This window comes from Suncus etruscus, chromosome 6 (genome assembly GCF_024139225.1).
Source record: "Suncus etruscus isolate mSunEtr1 chromosome 6, mSunEtr1.pri.cur, whole genome shotgun sequence".
NCBI classification, from domain to species: Eukaryota; Metazoa; Chordata; class Mammalia; order Eulipotyphla; family Soricidae; genus Suncus; species Suncus etruscus.
In genome coordinates, this window is record NC_064853.1 from 11,484,438 (window position 1) to 11,510,792 (window position 26,355).

Below are 26,355 nucleotides of genomic sequence, written 5' to 3' on the forward strand. Positions count from 1 at the left end.
ACGCTTAAGGGGCTGGATCGGTGGCGCTAGAGGTAAGGCATCTGCCTTGCAAGCACTATCCTAAGACTGACCACGGTTCAATCCCCCAGCATCCCATATGGGCCCCCAAGCCAGGAGCGATTTCTGAGTGCACAGGCAGGAGAAACCCCTGAGCGTCAATTGGGGTGCCCCCCCAAAAGAAAATATTTTATATTTTAATATTTAATATTAAATCCAGGTTTATATATTCTATTATGCCTTTGCTTATTTTTATTTTTCTGGTCTTTGTTTTTGGGCTATACCCAGCTGCACCAAGGGCTGACTCTTGATAATGCTCATATGCAGTGCTGAGGACAGAACCTGGGTTAGGCATGTGAAAGGACAGCATCCTACCCACTGCCTTAATTGAAACTATATAAGCATTACACTTGAATTTCTCCTTTGCCCCTATCTATAGACTAACTTCTGCAACTTTGATATGACCAAATGATATACTCTAAGTATTTCCTTCTGGGAAAAAAGACTAAAGGTGACTGACATAAATAACATTAGGACCTGTCAGTTATCTCAATGGACAATCCGTCGTTTGCTTGTTTTCATCGAAGACTCTAATTAGGTATTAGATTTCCTAAACTTCAGAGTAGAAGTGGATGGAATAAGTGAATGAGAAAATTATGGGTCATACAAATTATTTTTGAGAATTTTATGAATAAATTGTATACAGTTTACATCTTTGTAGTAACACTAAAGCTCAGTACTGGTAAATAACTTCTAAGTTACTTGCTCGTAAATAGTGCTGTAGGAATTCAGTTGTACTTAGTTTTGGGACACACCCAGCACTGCAAGGAAGGTGCACTAACTTCCTGTATCCAAAATACCCATTCAGACCAGTTCACAATATGAAGCTCATCACAAAGAGTAGTGGTACAATTAAGAAAATAACTACACTAAGAACTATCGTGACAATCTTTTTTTTTATTATTAATTTTTAATTTGACCAAAGTGGATTACAAATCATTCACAGTAGTATTTTAGGTACATAGTGACTTTCAGTCGGGGCATTCCCACCACCAATGTTGTCCTCCTTTCACCCCTGTTCCCAGCATACATCCCATATTGCCCCTCCTTTGTCCCCCCGGGCTGCTAGTATAAGTGGTCCCTTCTGTGTTGTAGATTGGGTATTGATTCTGTTGTAGTTGGATTTGGTGTTTTAAGTATGATCATTTTTTATTTCTACTCAATGTTCATATGACTGTTTGGTCTTGGTGCCCTCCATTATTTCCCCCTCAATTTGTGAGGCAGAACCATGAGAATCTTAATGAGTGAGACAAGTAGAATGCCTATCTCTAATACAGGGAAGGGATGGGAAGGTGGGAGGGAGGGCATTGGTGGTGGGAATGTTGCACTGCCTTCTGTGTTGTAGATTGGGTATCGATTCTGTTGTAGTTGGATTTGGTGTTTTAAGTCTGATCATTTTTTATTTCTACTCAATGTTCATATGACTGTTTAGTCTTGGTGCCCTCCATTATTTCCCCCTCAATTTGTGAGGCAGAACCATGAGAATCTTAATGAGTGAGACAAGTAGAATGCCTATCTCTAATACAGGGAAGGGATGGGAAGGTGGGAGGGAGGGCATTGGTGGTGGGAATGTTGCACTGGTGAAGGGGGGTGTATTCTTTTTATGACTGAAACTCAACTACAATCATGCTTGTAATCATGGTGTTTAAATACAGATTTTATATATTAAAAAAAACAAAATACCTGTTCAACCTAATGAATGATCAGCCTTGCAGATGAGTTTGGAAGCAAATGTTCTATTTTATACTGCCCTTACAATTCATATGTAACATACTATCTTCCTTAAAACATGATATGAAGTGTACATGATCCAACAGAACAGAAATAAGATGTGTTGGTTTTGTTATGAGACATAAGTAAACCGGGCAAAGTAGGAAACACAAATACAGGGATTTGGACTACACTTGCATATTGTATTTTAAGGTGCCTAAAGGACTAGCAGGGGTCCTCAAACTTTTTAAACAGGGGGCCAGTTCACTGTCCCTCAGACCATTGGAGGGTCTGACTATAGTAAAAACAAAACTTATGAACGAATTCTTATGCACACTGCATACATCCTATTTTGCAATGAAGAAACAAAACAGATACAAATACAATATGTGGCCCGCGGGCCATAGTTTAAGGACCACTGGACTATAGTAACCATGCCTGCATTAAGTAGAAAAGGCTGGTTAGAAGTGGAAAGAATAGGGTTTAAAAAGACAAACATGAAAACAGTAGGGGGTAAAGCTACCATGCATTAACCATAATGCAACACTGGAACATTGTCTCTTCTCTCCTGGCTGCAGTCATCGCTCACTTCCTCCATCTACACCAGCAAGTATGTCATTTATTCAGCCATGACTCTGGCAGCAATTACTCAAGGCCATTTGGGGAATGATCACAGTATTCTCTCAAGTGGAAGAGGCAAATCTTCAGCTAAGAAGAGCTAAAGAAACATATCCACATCAAACTTCAGTTTATAAGGTAATCAACATCCTAGGGGTTGGGCCTGACTATCAGATAAAACTATGAAGGGATTAAGGAAGTCAGTCAGTTCTTCAGAATTCCTCCCTGTTGTCTCATTTTTCTAATTCACGCCGTTTATATATTTCAGTAAATACTCTTTAACTCTCACCTTATTATATCTGTACTTTTCAGCTCAGAAGATTCATCAGATGAAATGTGTTTAGCACTTTAAAGTAATGATTATTATACATTAATGAATTATGATGTTCAAAAAACACAAATACAAAAAGATCTTAATCTTTCTTCTTCCAAATAAACTAAAATTTGTGTAATTTAAAATTATACTGAGTTGTACATAGTGGGAGTAAAAAAACTGATCACAGTTAAACAATAAACCCAAAGTCAACGACAACAGAATTGATACCCTATCTACAACAAGCTATACAGAGGGGACCAGTTACACTAACAGTTCAGGGGGCAAAGGGAGGAGATATGGGATGCATGCTGAGAATAAAGGGACAATACAGGTGGTGGGAATGGCCCTGATTCATTGTCACTATGTACTTTAAATATTACTGTGAAAGATTTGTAATTCACTTTGGCCCAATTAAAATCATAAAAAAAAAGAAAAGAAAAAAAATTATACTAGTTTTAAAAGTGTGTAACAAAATGAATCTAATTTGCAAATTTCTTGGGGGTGGGGGAGTTGGGCCCACACCCAGTGGTGCTCAGGGGTTAGCTCCTGGCTCTGAGCTCAGAAATCTCTCCTGGCAGGTTTGGGGACCATATAGGATGCAGGGGATTGAACCTGGGTCAGGCGCATCCGAGGCAAAAATCACCCTACCACTATGCTATTGCTCTGGCCACAACCTGCAAATTTCTATTTGTAGTAAACAAATGTCTATTTACTGGGGCTGGAGCAGTGACGCAAGCTGTAGGGCGTTTGCCTTGCATGCGGCTAACCTAGGATAGACCATGGTTCGATCCCTGGCATCCCATATGATCCACCAAGCCAGGAACGATTTCTGAGCGCAGAGCCAGGAGTAACCCCTGAGCATCACTGGGGTGTGGCCCCAAAAAACCAAACCAAAACAAAAAAGTCTATGTACTATGGGAATAATTCTAATAGCTTTTCTAAGATGACTAAAATAAAGTCTAGCCTGTATGCCTAATTTTACTGAAACTTTATATACTTAGTTCATGTAATAAATTTGTGATATAAATTATAATATGAATTATATTTATATAAAATGCAAATATAACACATGTCAAATCATTTGAATAAAAATCTAGCTTCCATTTAAATTCTTCAATTCAAAAGAAACAAACTTAAAGCCACTTAAAACCACATTACTTCTGAATGAAATCAAGCATCAAAATCAATTATATCCAGAGTTCTTTTCATTCTAAATACAAGATATAAAACGCCTTAACAACTTCTGACATGACTAGTGCCTTCTATAAAAGCAAATTTATTTAGACTATAGAAGTTTTATTCATTCAAAATGATTTAGTTTATATCTTAGAGCTTTTATCTTTGGTTTATATCTTATATCAAGACCTCATATTAATATATAAACCAAAGATATGTCTGAAATCCAATACACTAATCCTAAAGCAACTCATTACAGGTTTTAGATACAGGTGACTATTCTGTACCTAAACTTAATTCTGAGACAAGTGGAAAGCACTTGACTGGCTGAAGAGAATGATTAAAATAAAAGGACTGGTTTTGCTGTCTTGCTTGTCTTTCTCTTCCTTTCTATTATATTTTATAAATACTATTTTTACTTTTTCCTAAGGAAGGCTGATTTGAAAGTAAATTGTGGGGCGATGTTAAGATAGTAAAAGAGGAGAATGAAAAAAATTTAGCAAATCCAACAATTTAGCAAAGTTCATTACTAATTGCATGCTACTTAAATGTAATAACCCATTTTCTGACAGAAGAAAACAATAATCATCCCACTTTATAAACTATTATAATCTGTACTTTATCATCTGTTCTTACAGACTAATACTCAAATAATGCAGAATATAAGTCAGAAAATATAAGTTTTCTCCTTCATTTTTTACTTCAGATGGGTTACTAAATAATTGAGAGCAACTGCCTTTCCATTCCATAAATGCATGAAGTAACTATGACTGATAGTTAAATTGTTTCTTTTAGTATTCACCTCTAATATGAATCATCAAAGGAATTATCCCTGTCTACTGAATCGTTTTCTAGCTACTTCTAAAGTAAAGTTTAGACTCCAGGTCCTTCATGCTTTTCTAACCCACTCTTGAAAGCTTGAAGTAACAACTATATACTACTGTCACTAAGAGCAATTTTGTTTTTAACAGAATTTCTTCTTATTTAGTAAAGTCACTAAAGAATTTTAAAGAGGAAATTAAATAAATTAATTTCTGTTTTGGAAAGATCACCATGACTGTTAAGCAAACATACTAGAAGGAAGAGTGGAGAAAAGAACTAGAGAACAAGTAAGGAAGCTACCCCAGTAGCCTATGCCACAGATGATGGTGACCCGACTAAAAGGGGGCACAGAACTTGCATCAGGCTCTTTTGGCTTCCTGTGATATAGATGAAAACTGGGTATTAGGAATGGAAAAAATGACAACCTGGCATCTTACTTAGGCAAAGGGATAAATATTAGTGCCATATTAATGAGAAAGAAAAGTCAGAGGACATGGGGGGGGGGGCGGAAGATACATCAATAGTTCTGTTTTGAAATTTTTTAAATCTAGTACTATTTTTTGAGATACCAAAGCAGTAATGTCAAGAAGATGGCTAAACAAAATCAGAGAACAAAATAGTTATATACTAAAAAAATGAACTAAAGAATATTTACCATATAGAGAACAAGGTAACAGATCAGGCCAAATCATCTAACTTAGTAATATTCAAATGGAAATGAATATTTTGGTCCACAGATCTAGAGATTTTAATTCAGTATGCTTGAGAAAAGGCAAAGGAACCACCTGTTTTTTAAAAGTCTGTGGTTAGACTCTGAAGCAGCTGATCCTGAGAAGGATCTACAGATCTTCACATCTAGAGACAGAAGAAAAGGAAGCCCAGGGCTCAGTGATAGCAGTGGGTAAGGTACATGCTCTCGATGCAGCTGACCTGGCTTCGATCAATGGCACCCCGTATGGTCACCACAAGCACCTCCAGGAGTAATTCCTGAGTGCTGCACACAGAGTAACCCCTGAGCATTTCCAGATGTGGCCTTCCAAACAAACAAACGAACAAAAAAGCTTTTGCCTTGCATGCAGCTGACAATGGTTCATATGGTCCTGAGTACCACCAGGAGTGATTCCTGAACATAAGCCAGGAATAAGTTAACTCTTGAGAACAACTGTGTGTGGCCAACTTCCCCTAATCCCTCCAAAAAAGAAGAAAAAGAAAAGAAGTCTAAACCCAAGAGTCAGGAAGTTCCAACATTTAAATCTTGAACGAAAGATGTCCGAATAGAAGAGATGCCAACTCTTGGTAGTAAAAGGTGACAATGGAACTTGACAGGAAGTCACTGTTCATGTTAAGAAGCAGGTAAAGACAATGTAGAACACTTTGTGAAGTAAATAAATAAGTGGTCATGAGGGAGTTTAAAGCCTAAGAAATTTGCTTTCAAGGCTGGAGATATAGTTCAATGATGCAGTGCAAGTTTTAGATGTATGCTATTCTGGGCTCAATCCCTGGTCCCAGAAAAAAAAGAAGGAAAAGAGAGAGATTGGGAAAGAATATTGTTGGCATAGAAGAGAAAAGAAGTAAGAGATGGTGTAACTGGTGAGGGGATGCGACTATGCAGGATTCAAAGAAACCTGATTCTAGGATATATATAGTACATTTTGCCCAATATAAGTGGTGTATTAGCAAAGTTATTACTTGACTTGTTTCTTATAATAAAGCTATTATCTTTGTTTTGGAGCCATACCAGGTTGTGCTCAGGGATCATTCCTGGCAGTGTTGAGGGAACCATTTCTGGTGCAGGGGATTAAGTTGGGCCTGCCACACACAAGGTAAGGCCCTTATCTGCTGTGCTGTACAATCTCTCCAGCCTCCTCTTCTTTTAAAACTGCCTTTAAAAAATCTTTAAAAAAGGCTAAAGAGAACAGAATGAAGTAAGTACAGGCTTATTAAAACTAGCAGGCGGGTTGGGTTGGTTCCATCTTTAGTACCATATGGTTCCATAGCACTGCCAGGAGCAATCTCCGAACACTGCTCGTGTGGCCTAAAATCCAAATAACTAACTGAATAAAATGCCTTTCATTTTCAAGCTAGGAACACGAAGAATTTTCCAGTATTTTATATAGATCCAACTAAAAAAAACAAAAAGCAAAAACAAAAACAAAAAAACCCATAAACCCCCCCCAACATAGGTAGACAACCAGTTTCAAGTGTTTCCTCTCAAGTTGTAACTACTTCATCCTATGGCTTATTATTATTTATTTATTATTATTATTACCCTTGCAAGATCCTCTATTTCAGAACTGAAGTTTGTTTCTCCTTCCATCATTTCTTCCTCTTCTAATGTTCGTTCATCATCAAAATCATGAACCAGCATGTCAGCTGATGGATCAAATTCATGGTCATCTGATGTTGCTGAACCTCCTGGCAAAGAATATTTTAAGAAGTTTGGTAAACCAAATTAAGTGTCTCTGATAAAAATTAATTTAATGTATGTTATTTGAAGCTAGATATAAATCAAAGCACCAGGGAAAGCTATGCACAGCAAATACTACTGTTTATTTTTTCAAATTCTTGCTCTTACTACTTATAATTTCCCCTTCATAAAGGTTCATTCCCCCGCCTCACATCTAGATATTGTTACAACTGTAAAAAAAAAAAAAAAAGTGGAAATGGGAAATAAAAGGCACAAGCAGTTTTAAGAAAATAAGTGTGTACTACAGTGTTTTAAACCACTGCAGGGTTGAAGATGTGGCTCAGTGCCAGAGCACTTGTCTTGTGTAGTATACGTGAGGTTCTGAATTAAATCCCCAGCACCACAAAATATCAAGTTAAAAGTTTTAATCTAAAAAAAAAAATCTAAGCAATACATGTACAATCATCTGACTATGAAAGGTATCAACGATATTTTAGTGGGTACTTTTGCTTAAATGCTTAAATCGAATCCACTTTAGCCCAGTGGCTGCGAGATGCAGGAGTACACAACAGGCTCAAGCCTTACTAAGAATAGACTGACTGCAAAGACTGGATCTACGTTTCTGTGAGCTAGCCACACATCTGGGCACTGTCAAAACGTAAACTTCATTTGGCAAAAGTACTGTTTACAAATGAGCAAATGAGTTAACATAAAAATCAATGAGCAATTTTTGACCACTGATTTAAATAGTTAACAGAAATAGCTAAAGTTAATAGTCTTCTGTTTCTCACCAGTAAGAGGACAAGTAACTTTTTCCCTGAGGTTGATTTCTCCCTTGAAAAGCATCTGAGAGAAAAGGGAGCACCTGATACTTAGGTTTATGTCACTTGCTATACTTTCCAATATTTAGAACAACAGTCGTGTACAAACTACAGGATCAAGTACTTACTTTATCGCAATCTCATTTAATCTCCATCTATTCTCCAATTTATGAAGAAAATAACAAGCTGAGGCTCTGTTTAGGTAGCATATTTAAACTGAGCAAGTAGGTGGCATGAAAGGATGGGATCTGAAGCCTAGACCTACTTCCAGGTCTCATATGTACTTTTTAGTTAAAATGAGTGAACTGCAAATCAAACTTGGTGGCAAAGCACTCAGCACACTATACTTTGAGAAACACAAGCTATGAAATATACAAAATATAAGGTACTGTATATAATGACTAACTCAGGAATCACCCATCAGGAGTACATCTGAGTCAAACAATCAAAGTGATGTTTTTGTTTTGGGGCCAGGCCCAGTGGTGCTCAGAGGGTTACTCCTGGTTTTGTACTCAGGGATCAATCCTAGCAAGCTCAGATGATACATAAAGGATGCCAAGGATCAAACCTGGGTCTGCTGTTTGCAAGGCAAGTGTCCTTCCTACTGTTCTCTCTTCTTGACCCCAATTGATCAGTTTTTATCAATTTACAAAATTAAAACATTTAGAATAGTATGCTATCTTAATTTTCTTAAAATTTATGAAAATGATGGTATAAATTTAGATATCCACCTTATTCTGTTTGAGATAGGTCACAAGAGGTTTGTAAAACATAACTTAAGAACCACTAATCCAGTTATAGCTTTCTTGTAGCTTTCCAATTATTTTATTTCTGAGTGGTTAAATAGGAAATTCCCAAAACCCACCCAGAAATTTTCTAGGATGGAGCTTCTTAAGCCTTTTCCACTCAATACTCCTTTTCACCCAAGAAATTTTTACATGACCCTGGATATACAAAGGAATAAAAATCAAACATCTGATAAGGAAAATTTTAAATTATTTTTGAAAACCTCCACATTATGTGATCCTATATGCAATTGCAACCTGCAGTTTAAGAAGCTAGAATCTTAGACCCAGTATTAAATAATTAGATTCCTACAGATGCCAGTATACTTTTCTTCTTCCTTGTAAGCAAAAAGACCATAAGACTCTAAGACCACAATTCTGCATACTATTATCCTGATCAAAATATAATTTCTACTAGATGCAAATACTGTCAAAAATAACTTTTCTAAATATACTGCCAACAAAAATAATTAAGCTCACACCAATACAGAACATAAATTCACATGACTTACCTGAATATCTTGCTTTTGTCATTATTTGCAAAGTCAATTATATATAAAATTTTGCCACTTTACCCTCCGCTACAAGAAAAGCAGGATAAGAGAACCTTTTCTCCCTTCTTGCTCAATTTCTTTATCCCACATTATAAACTGTACTGTTGTCTGTATTTTCAATTTTCTTCTTATATTAAACTGATTTGGGGGAGGTCTTCTAACCTTGTTCTCTAGGACCAACTCACTATTGTATTATTTTTTGTTATTTTGTTATTTACCAACCACATCATTAGGTGAAAGGAATCCCCACCCCAACCAGTCCCTGGATATAAATTACTAAGGATAAAGAAACTGAATCAATGTACAAATATTTTATTTTAGCATTAATAATCATTGCTTTACAAATAAAATTCCATCCTTTTAAAAATTATTAAGGTAGAAAAAAGCAAAATAAAGTTTTATTCATCTCATGTCAACTCATAAATAATTTTGCTATCTCTTCCCTAAGTCCCTCTTTTTACTGTTTACTATCCTGACAGGTTTGTATTATCATTACAACTGCATAACTTTCACACTCTCTTTTTGTCAGTTTAAAACTGGCTTACAACCTTAAAAAAAAAAAAGGCATGAAATCTGTGATGATAATACAGTGAAATATGGTAAATGGTCAAATCTGATAGCGCACTTTATATTGGTTCACACTGGCAAAGAGAAATCACTTAGCCTGGTCACATCTATTACAAGGGTCATTTGAACATTTAAAAAATAATTAAAATCATTTCTCACATTAAGCTCTACTCCTAATTTCCCCCCATGATCTTTACATTTGCTTCAATTAGTATTAGCAACAAAAATAAACAATGCTTTTAGGCAGAAGACTAATAGTGCTATCTATTTTAAAACACCTTGCTCCGTCTAGAAACAACTTTATCAAGTTTCATTCTGTGACTGGAGAGATAGTACAAGGGTTTAGGCGTTTCCCTGGCACACGGCTAACCCTGGTTCAATTCCTTAACACCACACATGGTCCCCAGTGTACCAGCAAGCATGAACCCTGAGAAAACAGGCAGGAGTAAGCCCTGCACTCTCATGAGGTTAGCCCAATTCTCTCCAATAAAAATATGGGGAGAAAAAGAAAGGTTTGTATACTCTTAAGCATTTCTATAAGCTCCAATTTTAATGTATAAACATGGAAAGATGACCACTTTTAATTGACAAGTTTTCTGATCATAACTGAACATTAAACAATACGTGTGTAATGTTTTAAATTAACACGTGGCCATGACTCAAAGAGCTCCTTTTACTCTCCAGTATCCTGGACAGTTCTGAAATGGTTCCCTGTCCTGCATGCCAAAGGTAGTCCCCAGGCCTGTTATTTGGTAAATCCTGGAAATTGAGGCAGAAAGACTAGTACAACTCTTTCCCAACTATTACTCAACTCCAATCATTTGATGTCACACACGAAAATGGTGTACCCAATGGTGTTGAATCCTCTGACCATGAAAAGTGTAAATCTGTATTTTATAGGAAATATTTTCAATGAGAGATGTGGAAGCTGGCCCCCAAGCAATGCTCAGGAGATCCAAGGGCCACTCCCAATGATATCCTGCCAACCCAATGACAGTGGAATATACGGTGAGGCAATGCAGCCCCAGTGGTGACTTGGGCAGACCAAGGCTACCCTAAGCAGATTGGGGGATCAACTCAGGTCTTTGCACATGCAGGACATGCCTTAACTCGTGAATTGTCTCCTCGGCTCCTAAATATATTATTATAATCTACAACTAAACAATCTTTTTTGGACAAGATTTAATACAAAGATCATAGATTTGCAATTTCTAAGTAGGGAGAAGAAAAAAGTCTGTGCTCTATATCATGGGGAGAGGGGGGAAGAGTCCAAAGATATCTGGTCAGAAGATAAAACTTGAAGCCAGGGCCCGAGTAATAAATAGTATGGCAGGTAAGGTGCTTGCCTTGCAGCGGTTGACCCAGGTTCAATCCTCAGCATCTATTACAGTCCCCTGAGCACAGCCAGGACTGATTCCTGAGTACAAAGAGAAGAAATCCCTGAGCATTGCTAAGTGTAGCCCCCAAACCAACCAATGCTATTACTCAAACCTATAAATAGCTTCCCTTAAATTTATGTTAAATACTCATTTCTTAATTCTTCTGCTTATCATTTTTCTTCCTCACTAAATGCATTAACTGTTTTTCTTAAATAATATTTTTTCAATTTTTCAATACAAGTACTACTAGACATTTACTATTAGATACTAGTAAATGATCTCTCTAAGAAATTCACTTCATATAAATAAAAATCACACAGCATCAGCTGCACCTTCAGGGGCAGTGAATGGAACATTTTATCCATCTCTTTTTCTCCCCACAGAAAAGCATTCAAGAACATATCAGATGACAGCCTAAATCCTCAAACCTTTATTTATGCAACTCAGAGAATATATGCTTATCAATAGGTATTATTAAGGACATGGAAACTACTTACCTGGACTTGAAGATTCAACAGATGGCTGAAGAATTAGGGGGAGAGGGAGAAAAGAAGAAAATTAGTAACATCTTTACAAACTCTATAGAACTTAATTTAATAACTAACATGACACCAATATTACCATAAAGTTTGAACTGAATGTCTGAATTAATTGTTTGTTTAAGATAAAATTTCCACTTCAAAAAATTCCTTAATCTAGAAACAAAAATAGCAACATGATTCAGGTTTTTAGTTTTCTGAACTACTGTCTGCAAATATAGGAAAAAGTCTATAAAGTGGTCTCTGGCTTACAATGTGTGAGGGAAAATGGAAACAAGTTTCAAAAAAAAATTTTTTTAACTAAAAACTATGTTGCAAGAAAGAAGGAAAAATTAAAATATTTAAGCACAAAACATTAGGTTAACTTTACTAATACATTCCTTTTCGGTGCTAGGTAGTGACTGAGATCTCATACATGGGAAACTACCACTGAGCTACAGTCCTATCTTACCCTTACACTTTTAAACATTCATAGAATGGGGCCAAAGCAACAGCACAATGGTAAGGCCTTTAACCTGAATGCAGGTAACCCAGGTCCAATCCCTGGCATCCCATATAATTCCCTATGCAACACCAGGAGTGATTCCTTAGTGCAGAGCCAGGAGAAACTCCAAGCACAACCACGTATGGCCCAAAACAAAACTAAAAAACCAGAATTAACCACCTTCTAAAGTAATCTCGAGAAGAAACTATATGGATAATGACAAAAATGGCTAATTACTGGATCATTCTACCGCTCAGGAATTTAACCACAAGCACTTGGAAAATTTAAAGATAAAATTGTTAGCAACTTATTTTAGTGATGCTCACCACTTGACAATTTACTGGCTGCATTTCATTTTAATTCAGTTAATTCAATTATAATTAAGTCATCTACAGATACAATCCTATACATGTAGTAAAAAATGTCAAAAGATGCTTCAATAACAAACTTCCTAACTAAACCAAGCCAATTCATTCAGAGCTCTACGTTCTTTGAAAGTCAGACACACTGGAAAGCCAAGAGGAGACAGAATTCTAGTAGTTCCTCCTTTCTGATCAATTAATGAGGCTGAGAGGAAAGAACAAAACAGACTGAGGAAAATACTCAGTACTTCAAAGCCAGACGTTTAAAACAAGTTTTTCTAAGGCATTAAAGACCATTTTGAAAACAGGGACAAAGAAAGGGGGCTCAAAGGGCTGAAATGCATCTTTGCATGTAGGGTCTCCCAAGCACGACTAGGAGCAGCCCCAAGTACCACTTGGTTTGTCCCAAACACAAACAAAGACACAGTCCACATTATTCCCTTGTAATAGTCTAAGTCAGTGCTTTCTTTCAATTACAGGTCACAGAGCACTGTCAGTCAGAGAGGGGGGGAAAATGGAAAACAACTGGTGTAGATTCCAAGTAGACACTTCAATTCTTCTTGAGGAAACCTTTTTTTCAAGGGTCTCATTCTAGTCTCTTCTTTTATTCTAACATAAAACTGAGCTATTCAGAGATATCTGCAAATTTCCTACCACGGTATTTAAGAGTTAAGTTGCCAGAACAGTGTTAATACATGGCGATTTCTAAATACTCTTCCTTGGATTGCAGCTGGAGAGCAGGGGGACCTGAGGAAAGTAATGTGATCATAAAAACTGTTTCTAGGGGCCGGAGTGTTGGCACAAGCCTTAAGACGTCTGCCTTGATTGCGTTAGCCTAGGACAGACCGTGATTTGATCCCCCGGTGTCCCATGTGGTCCCCCAAGCCAGGAGCGATTTCTGAGCACATAGCCAGAAGTAACCCTTGAGCATCACGGGGTGTGGCTGAAAAGCTAAACAAACAAACAAACAAACAAAACTATTTCTACGGCCAGGGCAGGGTTGTAAGTGCCTGTCTAGTCTGAGGCCAGCCCAGTACCCTGGGTTGTGGACCTGGAGGACTCCTCTGACCCTCCCAAGCAGCAGTGCATCTGAGACAGGCCCTATTACTGAACAAGCAGCAGGCTCGCTGAGAAGTGGCAGAGGGGCCCTGGGAGTGTCCCTCTAACACCACCATACCCAATCAAGTGTTTCTAGATTGTTTAACAATGTTGGGCAAGGAGACGCAATTCTGACACACAAATCATTATTAGCAGTTTATCAATGCTTTGAAATATTGATTCCCTTATCTTTCACAAAGTTATGCCTCGTTTCCTAAGTTTAAGCACTGCCACAGCAATACTATTCTATTTGATCTGTCTTTCCTTTTCAGCACATGGCTGAGAGATGAAAGGCCTAAACAAGAAAAACAGCGTTTCTTCAAATCAGACATTAACAAAAATTAATTTAACATAATTTAAATTAACATTTAGGCTTTTTATATTACAGTAATTACTCCATTTAAGTCTTCAAATATAAAGGCTTTCTGATTAAGTTATTCTATTCTACTAAAGAATAACATATAGACACCCTTTTCGGATAGATACAACAATGATAGATACTGAACTGTGCACGGCACCTGTATTTTTATAGTAAAATATCTTAGAAAGCACTAAATGCCATTAAATAACATACTAATTGCTGTTTTATTAGTAAATAGTTACCACTTTATAGAGTGCTGAGAAAGGCCTCAAATGTACCCTATTCATTAAGATCATCAATGTTTAGAGAACTGGGAGCATTTATAAGTACAGCTGACATAAAGTAGAATCCCAAGGTTTCAAGCTAGCATTAAGGATGCTATTACGCCAGATACAATGGAATGTTTGAAGAATTCTTTCAAAATGATTTACTGATGGAATGTTTAAATTAAAATAAGAGGAAGGGGAAGCAGGAATGGTTTGCCCAGTTACATATCTTCAGTATTTTGTTTAAAATGAATTTCCATTGCATGATCTTGAAAGAGTGGGAGGAAGATTGGATTCTTAAAATCTTATCTAATTAAAAGTTTCTGGAAAACCAGCATTTGAACATAATTCATACTGTAAACACTACTCCCACCTTTGTGACTCTTTGAAAATAAAAGCTAACACCGCAATTCAGGAGATTCCAGACTGAACGAGAATACTTTAAATTTAGATATTTAAGGAAATAGCATTAATGAATTATCTTTATATATTGCCTATTTTCAAGAGTCCAAACTTATCATCACCATCATCATAAATTTGGTGATTAAAAACAGAAACCTGTCGCACCAACCTAGTTTTATAGATCAGAAAATCCACGGAGACAAGGAGACTTTACCAAGGTGCCATGGTAAATAGTAGAGATGAAACTGAATTTCTTTTCAAGCTCACGGGGAAACATTACTATGTGAAGTAATTTTTCCTTTTTCTTCCCCTTCCATTTCCATTTATAAATGTGTTTCAAGGGCTGGAAATAAAGTACAACAGGGCAGGCATTTGTTTTGGCCTGGTTTGATCCAAGAACCACATATGGAGTGATTCCTGAGTGCAGTCCCAGGAGTAAGCCAAGTGATACAAATTGCGGGCGGGCAAACAAACAAAACCCCAAGCTATTTTTGAGGCTAAGATTAAAAGGCAATAAGTGCATGGAGGTCTGGGTTCAGTCCCTGGTACGACATGGTACCTGAAACAACAGGGAGCAACCACTGAGCGCTCAGCCAGCCAGGAATATCCCTTGAGTACCACTAAATATAGCTCCCCCGCACCAAAAAAAAAAAAAAAAAGAGGGCTTCTCCACGACTTCAAAACAAATGTGATCAGGTTATGTCATTAAAAAAGTGAGATAATTATCAATGCCTCTTTAGGAATTAACAATACCCTTCAGAGTGAAAACCTACATCTCTGATTAAGAACTAATTGAAAGAGGGAAGAAAAAAAATAAAGCCAACCAGCCTATTTTAGAAAAACCTCAGGCCATAAAATGTAAGCAGTAAAGATTTTACAAGTGGATTAAAATGTACTCACACATTGTATTAGTAGAAACATGAGTAGGTTTAATTATTCTGGAGATCATTTGGCCAGCTTGTGAACTTAACCCTTGCTAAAATATCTCAGAAGAAAAATAAAATCTGGGACTGAAGCAATAGTACATCAGGTATGGTGCTTGGCTCGCATGTGGTCAACTGTGTTAATCCCCACAACTCCATATGGTCTCTGGTCCCCCACGCTCCCCAAGAATGATACCTAAGTGTACAGTCAGGAATAAGTCCTGAGCACAGAGATGTAGGACCCAAATCAATCAATCAATCAATCAATCAATCAATCAATAATAAATCACACTAAGACAAATACAGAGCATCTATTAACTAAGATGTTCATTGCAAAAGTGGAAATAATGTCAAGTCTGTCAATCATTTAACCAGCTAGTAAAGAAATATAATGAATCATTCTTCCAAGCATTGAGCACTATTTACAGTGAGCTGACTGAGGATGAAATCTTAATGTGTATACATCCCTTTAAAAAAAAATAGTAGGGGCCGGAGAGATAGCACAGCGGTAAGGCGTTTGCCTTAGACACAGAAGGACGGTGATTCGAATCCCGGCCATCCCATATGGTCCCCCGAGCCTGCCAGGAGCGATTTCTGAGCATAGAGCCAGGAGTAACCCCTGAGCGCTGGCGGGTGTGACCCACAAAACCAAAAAAATAAAAAAGAGCAAAGAAGGAACTAAATGGGCTTGAACATGAAGAATTGCTCCCCCAAACGCATACATAACAACTATTAACTTATCTCTAGAATCTGAACTGGAATAGGGAAAGAAGGTATTGAATGTGCTCTATTACTTAATCCATCTCCCAGATCTACTTTTTGTTTTTAAAAGAAGAAATACCCGAAGATTACTCAATAGGATTGTGAGCAATTTTCATTTCTGCCTTCACTTTAAAATGTCTAAAATCTAGTACTGCAATTTGTTTGATTTGTGGGAGCGGGGTGCTAGGTTTTCTTGTGGTTTGCTTGTTTGTTTGCTTTTTTTTGGCTACACCTGTTAGTTCTCAGGGCTCACTACTGGTTCTGCGCTCAGGGATCAGAATCAATCTTGGTGGGCTTGGGAGACCAGGTGCAGTGCTGGGGATGCAACCCAGGGTGGGTTGTGGGCAAAGCCAGGGCTCAACAGCTGTTCTCTCTGGTTGCAACCTACTACAGTAATTTTTCAGAAATGAAAAATCGGAAATTATTAAGTTTTCTTTCAGATATACAATTACTTTATTTGCTACAGAAAACAGCACTTAGCAGTGCAGAAAACATTATAAATAGGCTGCTGCATTAAAAAATGAACTCAACTTCTATATGCAACTTAACCTATTCATGTGATTTAGTTCAAATTCCAAACAGCAGTCATATGCCTCAAGTATGTCCAAATTGTTTTATTTCTGTGTTTTTCGATATATTATTTTTCTTCTGCATTTTCTAACTTGGTGGGCACTAACTAGCCCACAAACCAGAACACTACCAATTAAGGGAGAATAAGATCCTGTTAGTGAACTAGAATATTACCATTTATTAAAAACAAAACAAAACAAAACAAAACACAGTATCATAGGGGCCAGAGAGATAGTACAATGCTAGGGCATTTGCCTTGCATGCTGCCTATCCAGGAAGGACCCTGTTCAATTACCATCATCCCTTATGGTTCCTCAGCCTGCTGGGCGATTTCTGAGTGCAGAGCCAGGAGTAGTAGTCCCTGAGCGTCACTGGGTGTGGCCAAGAAACCAATCAATCAATCAATCAATCAATAAAGTTTTAAAAAAATATCATAAAATAACACCCTCTAATACAATCATTGGCATATTTTTCATGAATATAACTACATGAAATAATTTTCCCTTTAATGTACTATCTATTCTGTCGACACTAAATCAGACTAGATGGAGAAGGAAGGTGGAAAGCGAAGTCATGAAGGAATCAGATGGAATCAGAAATCCACCTATAGTGATGAGCAAAAGTGACTCGGACTTCTTCCATATAGAATCAAACTCCTTAACTTCGCCCTTTCCCTGAGGGAATCCAGAGCACAAAAGATTAAGAATGTCCAAAGTTAAAATTAGTAAGTTTCTACAGTCGTAATAATTTAAAGGATGAACCATTGCTATTAAGCAAGAGGGATTCCGAGGAGCCTAGGTTCCCGTCTTAATTTAAGTGCCACTTAGTTTGGTCCTCCAAGCACTCCTCCAAGGAGTGATTCTAAGCCCAGAGCCAGACGTGAGCCCTCAATACAGTGGGAGTGGCCCAAAAGTGGGGAAAAAAGTGGCTAAAAGGTCTGGATATGTTAAGGGGAAATAATGTAATTGTGCATTAATCTGGAGAGCACTAAATTATAAACTTTGTATCTATACAAGGATAATCTAAGTCATTCTCCAATGGGTCAACCAGAACAGGTCCTAAAATAGGAATGAGATGAACATTTAACTACAACAATAAATTTTGAAACCATTTGCAAAATTTTTGAAACATACTGGGACTTTATGCAAAAGAAAGATTACTTTTTATAAAGACATGCATAAGTTTTAATGGTAGGTTTTATTTTCTAATTGATTGGAACACTAGGTAAGGTAGCCTCACCAAAATTAAGTCATATCTCTACTTCTTTTGCCAACCACTTCTACCTATCAAGCACTTCAACACTTCCTCTGTCTTAAGCTTTTTCAGGATGCAAGTACTGGCATTCCTACCTGCTTCGGTTAAAATTTTAAAATTTCCTACACACATACACACACACACACACACACACACACACACACACACACACACACACACACACACACACACACACACACACACACACACACACACAAAATCACCAATATCGGATTTATTTTCTAAATAATTTCGCTGCAGTAGAACAAGCTTTGTCTAGAGTAGATGTTAATACTCTCAAAAGTAATAGTGCAGATGATCTAATTTTCTGGGAAAAAAATTCAAATGTACTAAAAATGTGCAAAGAGTTTGCTTTTGAAAGTGAATAGCTTTGCATCAAACTCTAGAAAAATTAAAACACCTAAAGCTAATACAGAAAAGAAAATGAGCTGATTAAATGTTTTCTACTTGTAAAATTTTTTTTTTCATGACAGCAGAATGACCTAGGTGAAATACAGATATTGTGCTATATTGTGGTTTTGGGTTTTTCCTCGAAAAGAAAGTCCTTCATGTGTTTACAAACACTGACATAAAAGTCAAATTATTCCTTCCCAAAGGCCCTTCTATACCACATACCATATAAATCCCAGAGGATCAACTATTTCTTCCTCTTACTCTTTTCTCACTGCCTTCATAAAACTGCAACTGCCCTGTAATTTCCCTTCCTGAGTGTGACAAGTAAAACCTTTAGAAAGCTGATAACTAATTACAAGGAATAAATGAAGAGAAATATTACCAAGGAGTATTAAAAGGGGAGTATACTTTACTTCTAAGTACATTATGTTTCTTAATGTTTATCACTATTTGAAAAAATCACTAAATATATCTTTTCTATTGTGGATTGACTAAAAAAATCAGATTTCAAATGAAAATTACTATTCTGTTCCTATCTAAAGCAATCTGCATTTACAATTAATTGTTTTTCTAGAAAAACAAGGTCGGGGCAAACAACAACCAAAAAACCCCAGAAGCCTAATATACCTACATTTTCTCTGGAGACATGCTTCTTCAATAACCCTTTTTCCCTTCAGAGTTAGCAAATAAACGCATGTTACTGCTTTGTGCTAAATGCTATTTCGCTGGTTAGTTACAACTCTCAGGTCTACTTAGCCAAAAATCAAATAGCACAAAATCTGAATGATCAGTTGCTTTATGTTGTCATCATAAACAATAAATCTACTGAGGGCTCACACAGAAGCAAGGAAAAAGCACATCATAAAACAAGCATTTCTCCCCTGAATATTTTTAAATGTCCATATCTAATCACCCTAGTTACTAAAAAATAGAGATCACGATATCCTTAGTTTTAGTATTTATCTCTCCACGTTTCAGAGAGCATAGATCCAGAAACACAGATCACTCTTCCTCAAATTCACTATTTAAAAGCAAACCATCGACAATTAAAGAACAGAAAGGGCATATTTTTCAAAGGTACTAGTTCACTAAATAAAAGAGCTGGAGACAAAATTCTTTGTTTATAAAATTCATTTTAAAATGGGACTATCCAGGCTTTCTGATAGAACCTGAATTCCGTTCTCCAGGGGATAGGACTTCTCAGAAAAATAAAACACACTCTCCCAAATGCTCAACGATGACTTGGGACACAAAAGTACTGCTTTCTCTAACTTTCCACAATGCAGCTACAAGAAATAGCAAGGTGGTGTGACATTCCTATCAAGTTTTTAAGGGAGCTGAAATTTTCTGGGAGGAAAACTTCCAGAATTAAAATATTTCCACTTGATTTTTCATTGTGTATATTCATGCAGTAAGTAAACAATCTTCCTTCTATAATAGTAGTTGCTTGCCACAAAACTTAAGTCCAGCCATCCCCATCCTGAGCACCAGCAGGAGGGAAGAAATGACATCACCTCCCAAAGCATGCCACTGCTGTGAGTTGCCTAAGGGGCAGTCAGTCACTAAAAGGAGGAGCTGGAGGAATAACTGGCAAAAAAACGCCTCAATCCAGCTACATAAAATCCCCTTCCCTCTTTCTACACAGCTGAAGGAAAACAGTCAAGAACCTACCTCGCCAAAGAAACAACTCGCTCAACCCAGTGGAACAAATAAACCCCATCCCATTTAAATTGGGGAGAAAATAAAAAGTGAAATACCAAAAATTCCGCCTCCTCAATCAAACTCATGGGCCGTGAAGACGAATTCTTTTACCAGAGTGAAAAACAGAAAAGGAATTAAATCTAAGGCCCTAAATTTTGATTTAAATCGCAAATGCGGGTTGTTTTGTTTTAAGGGGGGGAGGTGGCATTAGATGCCAACTCCAGTAAAGTCTTGTTCTCCTCTGATGGCAAAAACTGGGCCAATTAGGTACCAGAGAAGCATAAGGTAGACTCCACGGAAGACCCACCCCAGCAGTGTTGGGTCCCCCACAACACATAACCTAACCAGGCTTCTTAGTCTAACTAAAGCAAGGCTCAACAAAAAAGCAACTATGGTGGGGATGAAGGTACCCACCGCTGCTTTGAGCAAACAGAGAGAAGAAAAGGGGACCTGGGGGGTGTGAAGTGGGGGAGGGATGGCTGAATAAAAGGTCCCACACTTCCAGAAAGGGGTTCATGGTGCCTTTTGGAGACCAGAAGAAGAAAACAACGGTATTTGACTATTTGACTCGGCAGCAACAGCGACAAGCAGGAGGAGCTGCTGCCTGCTGGATCCAAGGGAGATTTATCTCGAACCCGGAACATATATATATATATATATATATATATATATATATATATATATATATATATCACTTCTAGGACTGGAGGCGTGTATGTGTGTGTGCGTGGGGGGGGGGTCCGCCTCCTCCAGCTATAGGAAAAAATTTCTGGGAAGGCAAAAATGTATTAATTAATTAATTAATAAATAAAGGGGGTGAAGGGTGTGGAGCCCAAAACAGAAACCAAAAGCCCCTGCAACTCGGGCTGGCTTCCAGTCTAAAAGGCTTCTCCCTTTCATTGGGGGGGGGGGGGCACGAAGCAGCTTCCGATCCTTTTCTGTCACCCCCAAGAACAGTGATGAAGCCCACCGAGTTGGGGGGGGTGCACACTCTGAAGGCACAAGTTACCTACCCCAGAAAGGGGAGGGGGGGGAGAGGAGCAAGGGATGGGAGGGCAACTAAGGAGACAAGCCTTCCTCGGACCCTAAGTGCTTGCCCTGCGGGGTGTGCGTGGGGGGGGGGGAAGGGCGGGAGTGTAGGGTGTGGGAGGTGGGGGACCCCTCGACTTGGAAGGGGAAGAAGGGAACTCACTGCAACGAGGGAGACGAGGAGAGGGAACTTTGAAGCGGAGAAGAGAAGGGGTTGGGGGGGGGGAATCGGAGGGAGGGAGACTCCCCCCGAATGGGATAGAATCGAATCGAGAGGGGGGCCTTTCTGCACGCTCGCTCATTTCGGGGGGGGGGTGTGTGCGAGTGCCTGTGAGCGATAAACAGAGCACCCCGCCCTGGAGCCCCGCGGGGTGTCTGGGCAAGGGGGGGGGGGGCGCGGGAGGCGCAGCAGCAGCAGCAACAGCATCTGCGGAGAAGAAACTTGGCCGCAAGAGGAAGCGCCCGCGCCCCGATCCCGGGGGCGGGGCGAGGGGCCCCACTACAAGGTCCAACTTTCGCCCCCACAGGGTCCCCCAAGTGCCACTGGCCGCGGCCCTGCCGAGGCCCCCCCAGGCCCATCCCATCCCCGTCGCAACTAAGTTGGAGCCGGGGCGGGCGGCCGGGCGGGCGGGACAACAGGTGGGCAGCGGCGCCGGCCTGGCGGGCCCGGCGGGCCGGGGGGGAGCTCGCGGGCTCGCTCGCTGGCCGGCGGCGCCTTACCTCCGCCATGTTGCCGTCCCGCCGGGTCACATCTCCGCTCGGGCTCCGCGGCGGGGTCACGGCCGGAACCCGGATGTGGGCGCGAGCGACGGAGGCTCGGCCGCGGGACTCGGGGCGCCCGCCGCCGCCGCAGCCGCAGCCTCAGCCTCTGCCGCCGCCTCCGTCCGCCGCTGCCGCTGCCGCCGCTGTCTCGGCGGGAACGCGCAGGAGCCGCCCGGGCGAGCCGGAGAGCGCGCCCACCACACCCCACTCCGCCCCCTCGCGGCCGGCGCCCGCCCGCCGGGGAACAGCCCGAGGCGAGCGAAAGGCCGCGAAGGCGCCGAGGCGCGGCGAGCCCGGCGGAGCAGAACGGAGCGCGCGCGGGAAGCGGGGCGCGCGCACTTCCCCTCCCTCCTCTCCCCTCGAAGGAGTGCGAAGGGGCGTGGCCTGCACCATGAAAGGGGCGGAGCCTGCGCGGTGGGGCTGGAGGGGGCCCCCGGAGGAGTGCGAAGGGGCGGGGGCCTGCACATAAAGGGGGCGGAGTCTGTGCGGTGAGGCAGGAGGACCCCTCGGAGGAGTGCGAAGGGGCGGGGCCTGCACATGAAGGGGGCGGAGTCTGCGCGATGGGGCGGGAGGGGGGCCCTCGGAGGAGTGCGAAGTGGGCGGAGTCTGCGCGGTGAGGATGGGGTGAGGTGGGACCCGGGGTAAACGGCCCCTCTTCCACCCCTCCCCCTCCGAGGCATGCAAAGGGGGCGGAGTCTGCGGTGAGGCTGGGGTGGCAAAGGGAGGGGACCTGGGGGTAAAAGGCCCCCCTCCCCCTAAGGAGTGAGAAGGGGGCGGGGCCTGCACGAAAGGGGCGGAGTCAGCGCGGGTGGGCTAGGATGGCCCTCCTCCCCTCGGAGGAGTGAGGAGGGGCGGAGTCTGCGCGAGGGGCGGGGTCTTCTCGAAAGGGGCGGGGTCTGCGCGGTGAAGATGGGATGGGGTGGGACGGGGGGAACCCAGGGTAAAGGGCCGCTTGCTAGCACTACTGTAGCTCCGCTGCCAGTGCTGCAGCTCTACTAGCTTAGCTGGCAGGCTCGGAGGGAGGGACGGGTTCTCCCTTCTTTCCCCCCCACCCAGCAGAGAAGTCAAGGGAAGTGGAGTCCCCGCAGTCACTGACAGGGAAGAAAGAAGTTCTTACTCTGCCATAGAGGCCCCTGGCCCCAAAATGCATAGGCCCGAAGGCAGACTTGTCTGTGAAGCACAAAAAATTCCCCACCCCCCAGGAAAATAATTCTTTCTACCTTGAGCCATTCTGGGTCACTTCCCCCCACTCCATTATTTTCAAGAGGTCCCTGCAGTAACTTATGAGGATGGTCAGAGGCTGCATACACACACACACACACACACACACACACACACACACATCCTTCTGGGATGCACACACACACATGCCAACAGAGTTGTGTGCATGGGCTAAGTTCTGCACTATGAAAATTCTTAAGACTGAAAAGCTGCTTTCGGAGCTGATTGAGAATAAGAAGCTCTGACTTGACTGCAAGGGGGAACCTGCTGCTTTGCAATGCCTAAAATGCCTGCAAGTTGAAAGCAGGTGTTTTTGTTTTGTTTTGTTTTTTAAACGTATTGGCCTAGAAGTGCCAACTGGCCTGGATGCCAATTTTTGATGACTGCAAGAGCCAATGATTACAAAATAACAAACATGTTTCACTTCCATTACTAAGGCAGATAATGATTAATGCCAAGGTGGTATTAAAGCATTTACTAACATATTTTACCAAACCAGGACCTGAGTTTTATTCCCCAAAGACCTGTTTTCTGTTCTCCAAGGTCAAGCCATCCCCTCAGTGCCATTTTCAAAGATGACTACCCAAATCGACCATTCAAATGAAAATGATTCATTTCTCCCAACAAGGTGTCTGCACAAAAATGAATCACATATATGGGCATGTACAAAATTTTAAACTCAACATACTCAATTTATAAAGCAATATGGAGGAAGCAGTATTTTTAAGTTACTTGTAGTTTCTTAACATTCTAGATTCTTATCAAGCAGGTTCCTGGTTTCAATCATTCAACAATAACTTGAAATCTTATGTCCAATATTAATCTGTGCATGAATAAACTGCATTTATAGGTATATGAAGTAGCTGCTAAGTGAAAGGACATTACCTGGTAATTTGACAGGAAAAGAGTCCACAGACAGTCTGTAAACCAATTAAATATAAACCTCTGATGCACATTTTCTACTGAAAGAAAAGCAAGGGAAAGAAGAGAAAGGAAAACTTTAAGGTTCCCAAATCTACAAACAATTTTTACCATTAACTGTAAGGTACAGTATTTTCATTTTGTTTTTCAGAATATTGTATATAAAGGTGCTTTTCAGGACTCCATGGAACGTATAAATATTTTAGCATAAGCATACAGTTTCTGTTGGTTTACCTTAGTCCTTTGGACTTGTGCTAAAAGTGACTTTTTTAAAAGTCAGTTTGTATTCAAATTTTGAAATGAAATGAGAAAAAGATGCAACTAGCTGAGGGTAAAGAATCATAGATATGCTCAGACCTAAAGTAGATCAAAATTTTTTATTTTACAGGGGTCTAAAGGTAAGGATTCAACTTTTATAATGTTGGGAGCATTTAGGAGGCCTTTCCAAATTAAATATAAAAGCTAACATGAAAGTTAGCTGATTACCCAAAGAAACTTTTTAAGTTTTCAAAATGCAAGGTATACAACAATAGCTTGGTTAAATGTATTCAATTTTTGATTCTTTGGGACCAAAAATACCCCCCAATTTTGATAAAAATCTGGGAACAACAATCCCTGGAACTACTGGCACAATGAGGAAAGTGTTAGGAAATTTGGGTCATGAGACAGTTTTTGAATGGCTCCATCTTACTTAAATCGCACAGTGTAACAATTATAAGTGTCATGCCCTTTGTGGGAGGAAAAAACCTCCCTGTACATTTTTTTGTCTTCCATTCTTACAAATGCAGGTTCAGAGATTTCCCTTTTTAAAGATACAGCTCCAACACTGTAAGGCAGTTGGTATCACACCACTACCAAGTTCATTATTGGTCTAGTCCTAATCAATTCCAAAAATAACATACTCAAAAAAATTTAGGCCCTTAAGGAAAGCAAACACCTCAAAACTCTTGCTTGCTCTTTTCAGTATCAAATATGCCAAGTAGAACTATTCATTAGTTCTGAAATCTTAGCGTTGGAATGGGACCTTAGACATCAATCTCTTCCCAAGGAGGCAGGAATCCCTGTTTGTTTCTCCTCTACTTGGCTTTACTGCCCATGCCACGCCTCCAATGAGTCTCACGTCTCACTGCACAAGCTGTTCTTTTCCTAGAAAACACTCTAATATTTAGGACATTCTTTTTTTTATGGAACCAGAATCTACTTCCGGTCACTTCCGTCCATTACCCTAAGTTCAAGCAACTTTGCATTCATTCAACCAGTCTCTTGTCATAAAATGCTGGCAATATTGATCCTGGGTCTAAACAAAAATGAAAGCTTTAGAACCTACTGCTACTCGAAGAGATTGAAAACAGAACATGATAGGATTCAAGGCGTGAGGAAATGCCGAACTACGACCCATTTAAAAATTAGTACCGTGTACAACATGTATTAATGTGGCATCCAAAATGGTAGTTCTGTTAGAATTGCATAGTAGAATGTTAAATGCTAAAACCAAAAAAAAATGTGTTAATTCCAATTTTATGTGTGGCTTATGGCTAATGTCTTAAAGCGAAAATTTTAGCCTACAATACTTGAATAAAATGCCTTTTAGCTCCCAACCCTCACCTGAAGGCTTCTTTATTTTAAGCCACCTAACATTAACTTATATCTAAAGTTTACTCAAAATCGCCATTATATTGGAAAAATCATTGAAATTTGCTGAATAACTCCATTAACAACCCATTAAACAATTTTCAGAGGCTACAACACACACACAAACCCCCTCAGTTATCATTTTGCTATTAACAAAGACATTTTAATGACACAGTTTTACTTCAACCAATCAATACCTTAAAGTACCCAATAAACAAATTTTGTGCAATTTACATAGGGCTGAGCAATATAATATATCGGGCAAGCTAGGATTTAGTTTCAACACCTGATTCCAACATAAACTAATATTTACCTATACGACACAAATCTGTTATGCAATTCAAAAAGCTACCTGTCAAAATGCACCAAGAAATACCTGTAACAAGACTCCAGGCTGTTTGAGTGAAAGTGATTAATACAATACATTCAAAACCATATAAAC

The 26,355-nt window shown here is 39.8% G+C and overlaps 1 protein-coding gene across 4 annotated transcripts in view; it reads right to left on the bottom strand.

Annotated features, from left to right (window-relative positions):
- The window catches only part of MIER1 (MIER1 transcriptional regulator), a 59,695-nt gene that overhangs the window by 32,526 nt on the left and 814 nt on the right, over positions 1 to 26,355 (bottom strand). Inside the window, exons 2-4 of one of the 4 annotated variants that reach the window (XM_049774408.1) lie at positions 24,246 to 24,322; positions 11,710 to 11,734; positions 6,969 to 7,114 (exon numbers count right to left, since the gene is read on the bottom strand). In XM_049774408.1, coding sequence (XP_049630365.1) covers positions 6,969 to 7,067 — 99 coding nt within the window. In that variant the 5' untranslated portion in view covers positions 7,068 to 7,114; positions 11,710 to 11,734; positions 24,246 to 24,322. The remainder of the gene's footprint in view (positions 1 to 6,968; positions 7,115 to 11,709; positions 11,735 to 24,245; positions 24,323 to 26,355) is intronic. The other 3 variants (XM_049774404.1, XM_049774407.1, XM_049774405.1) reach the window with 3 other exon arrangements.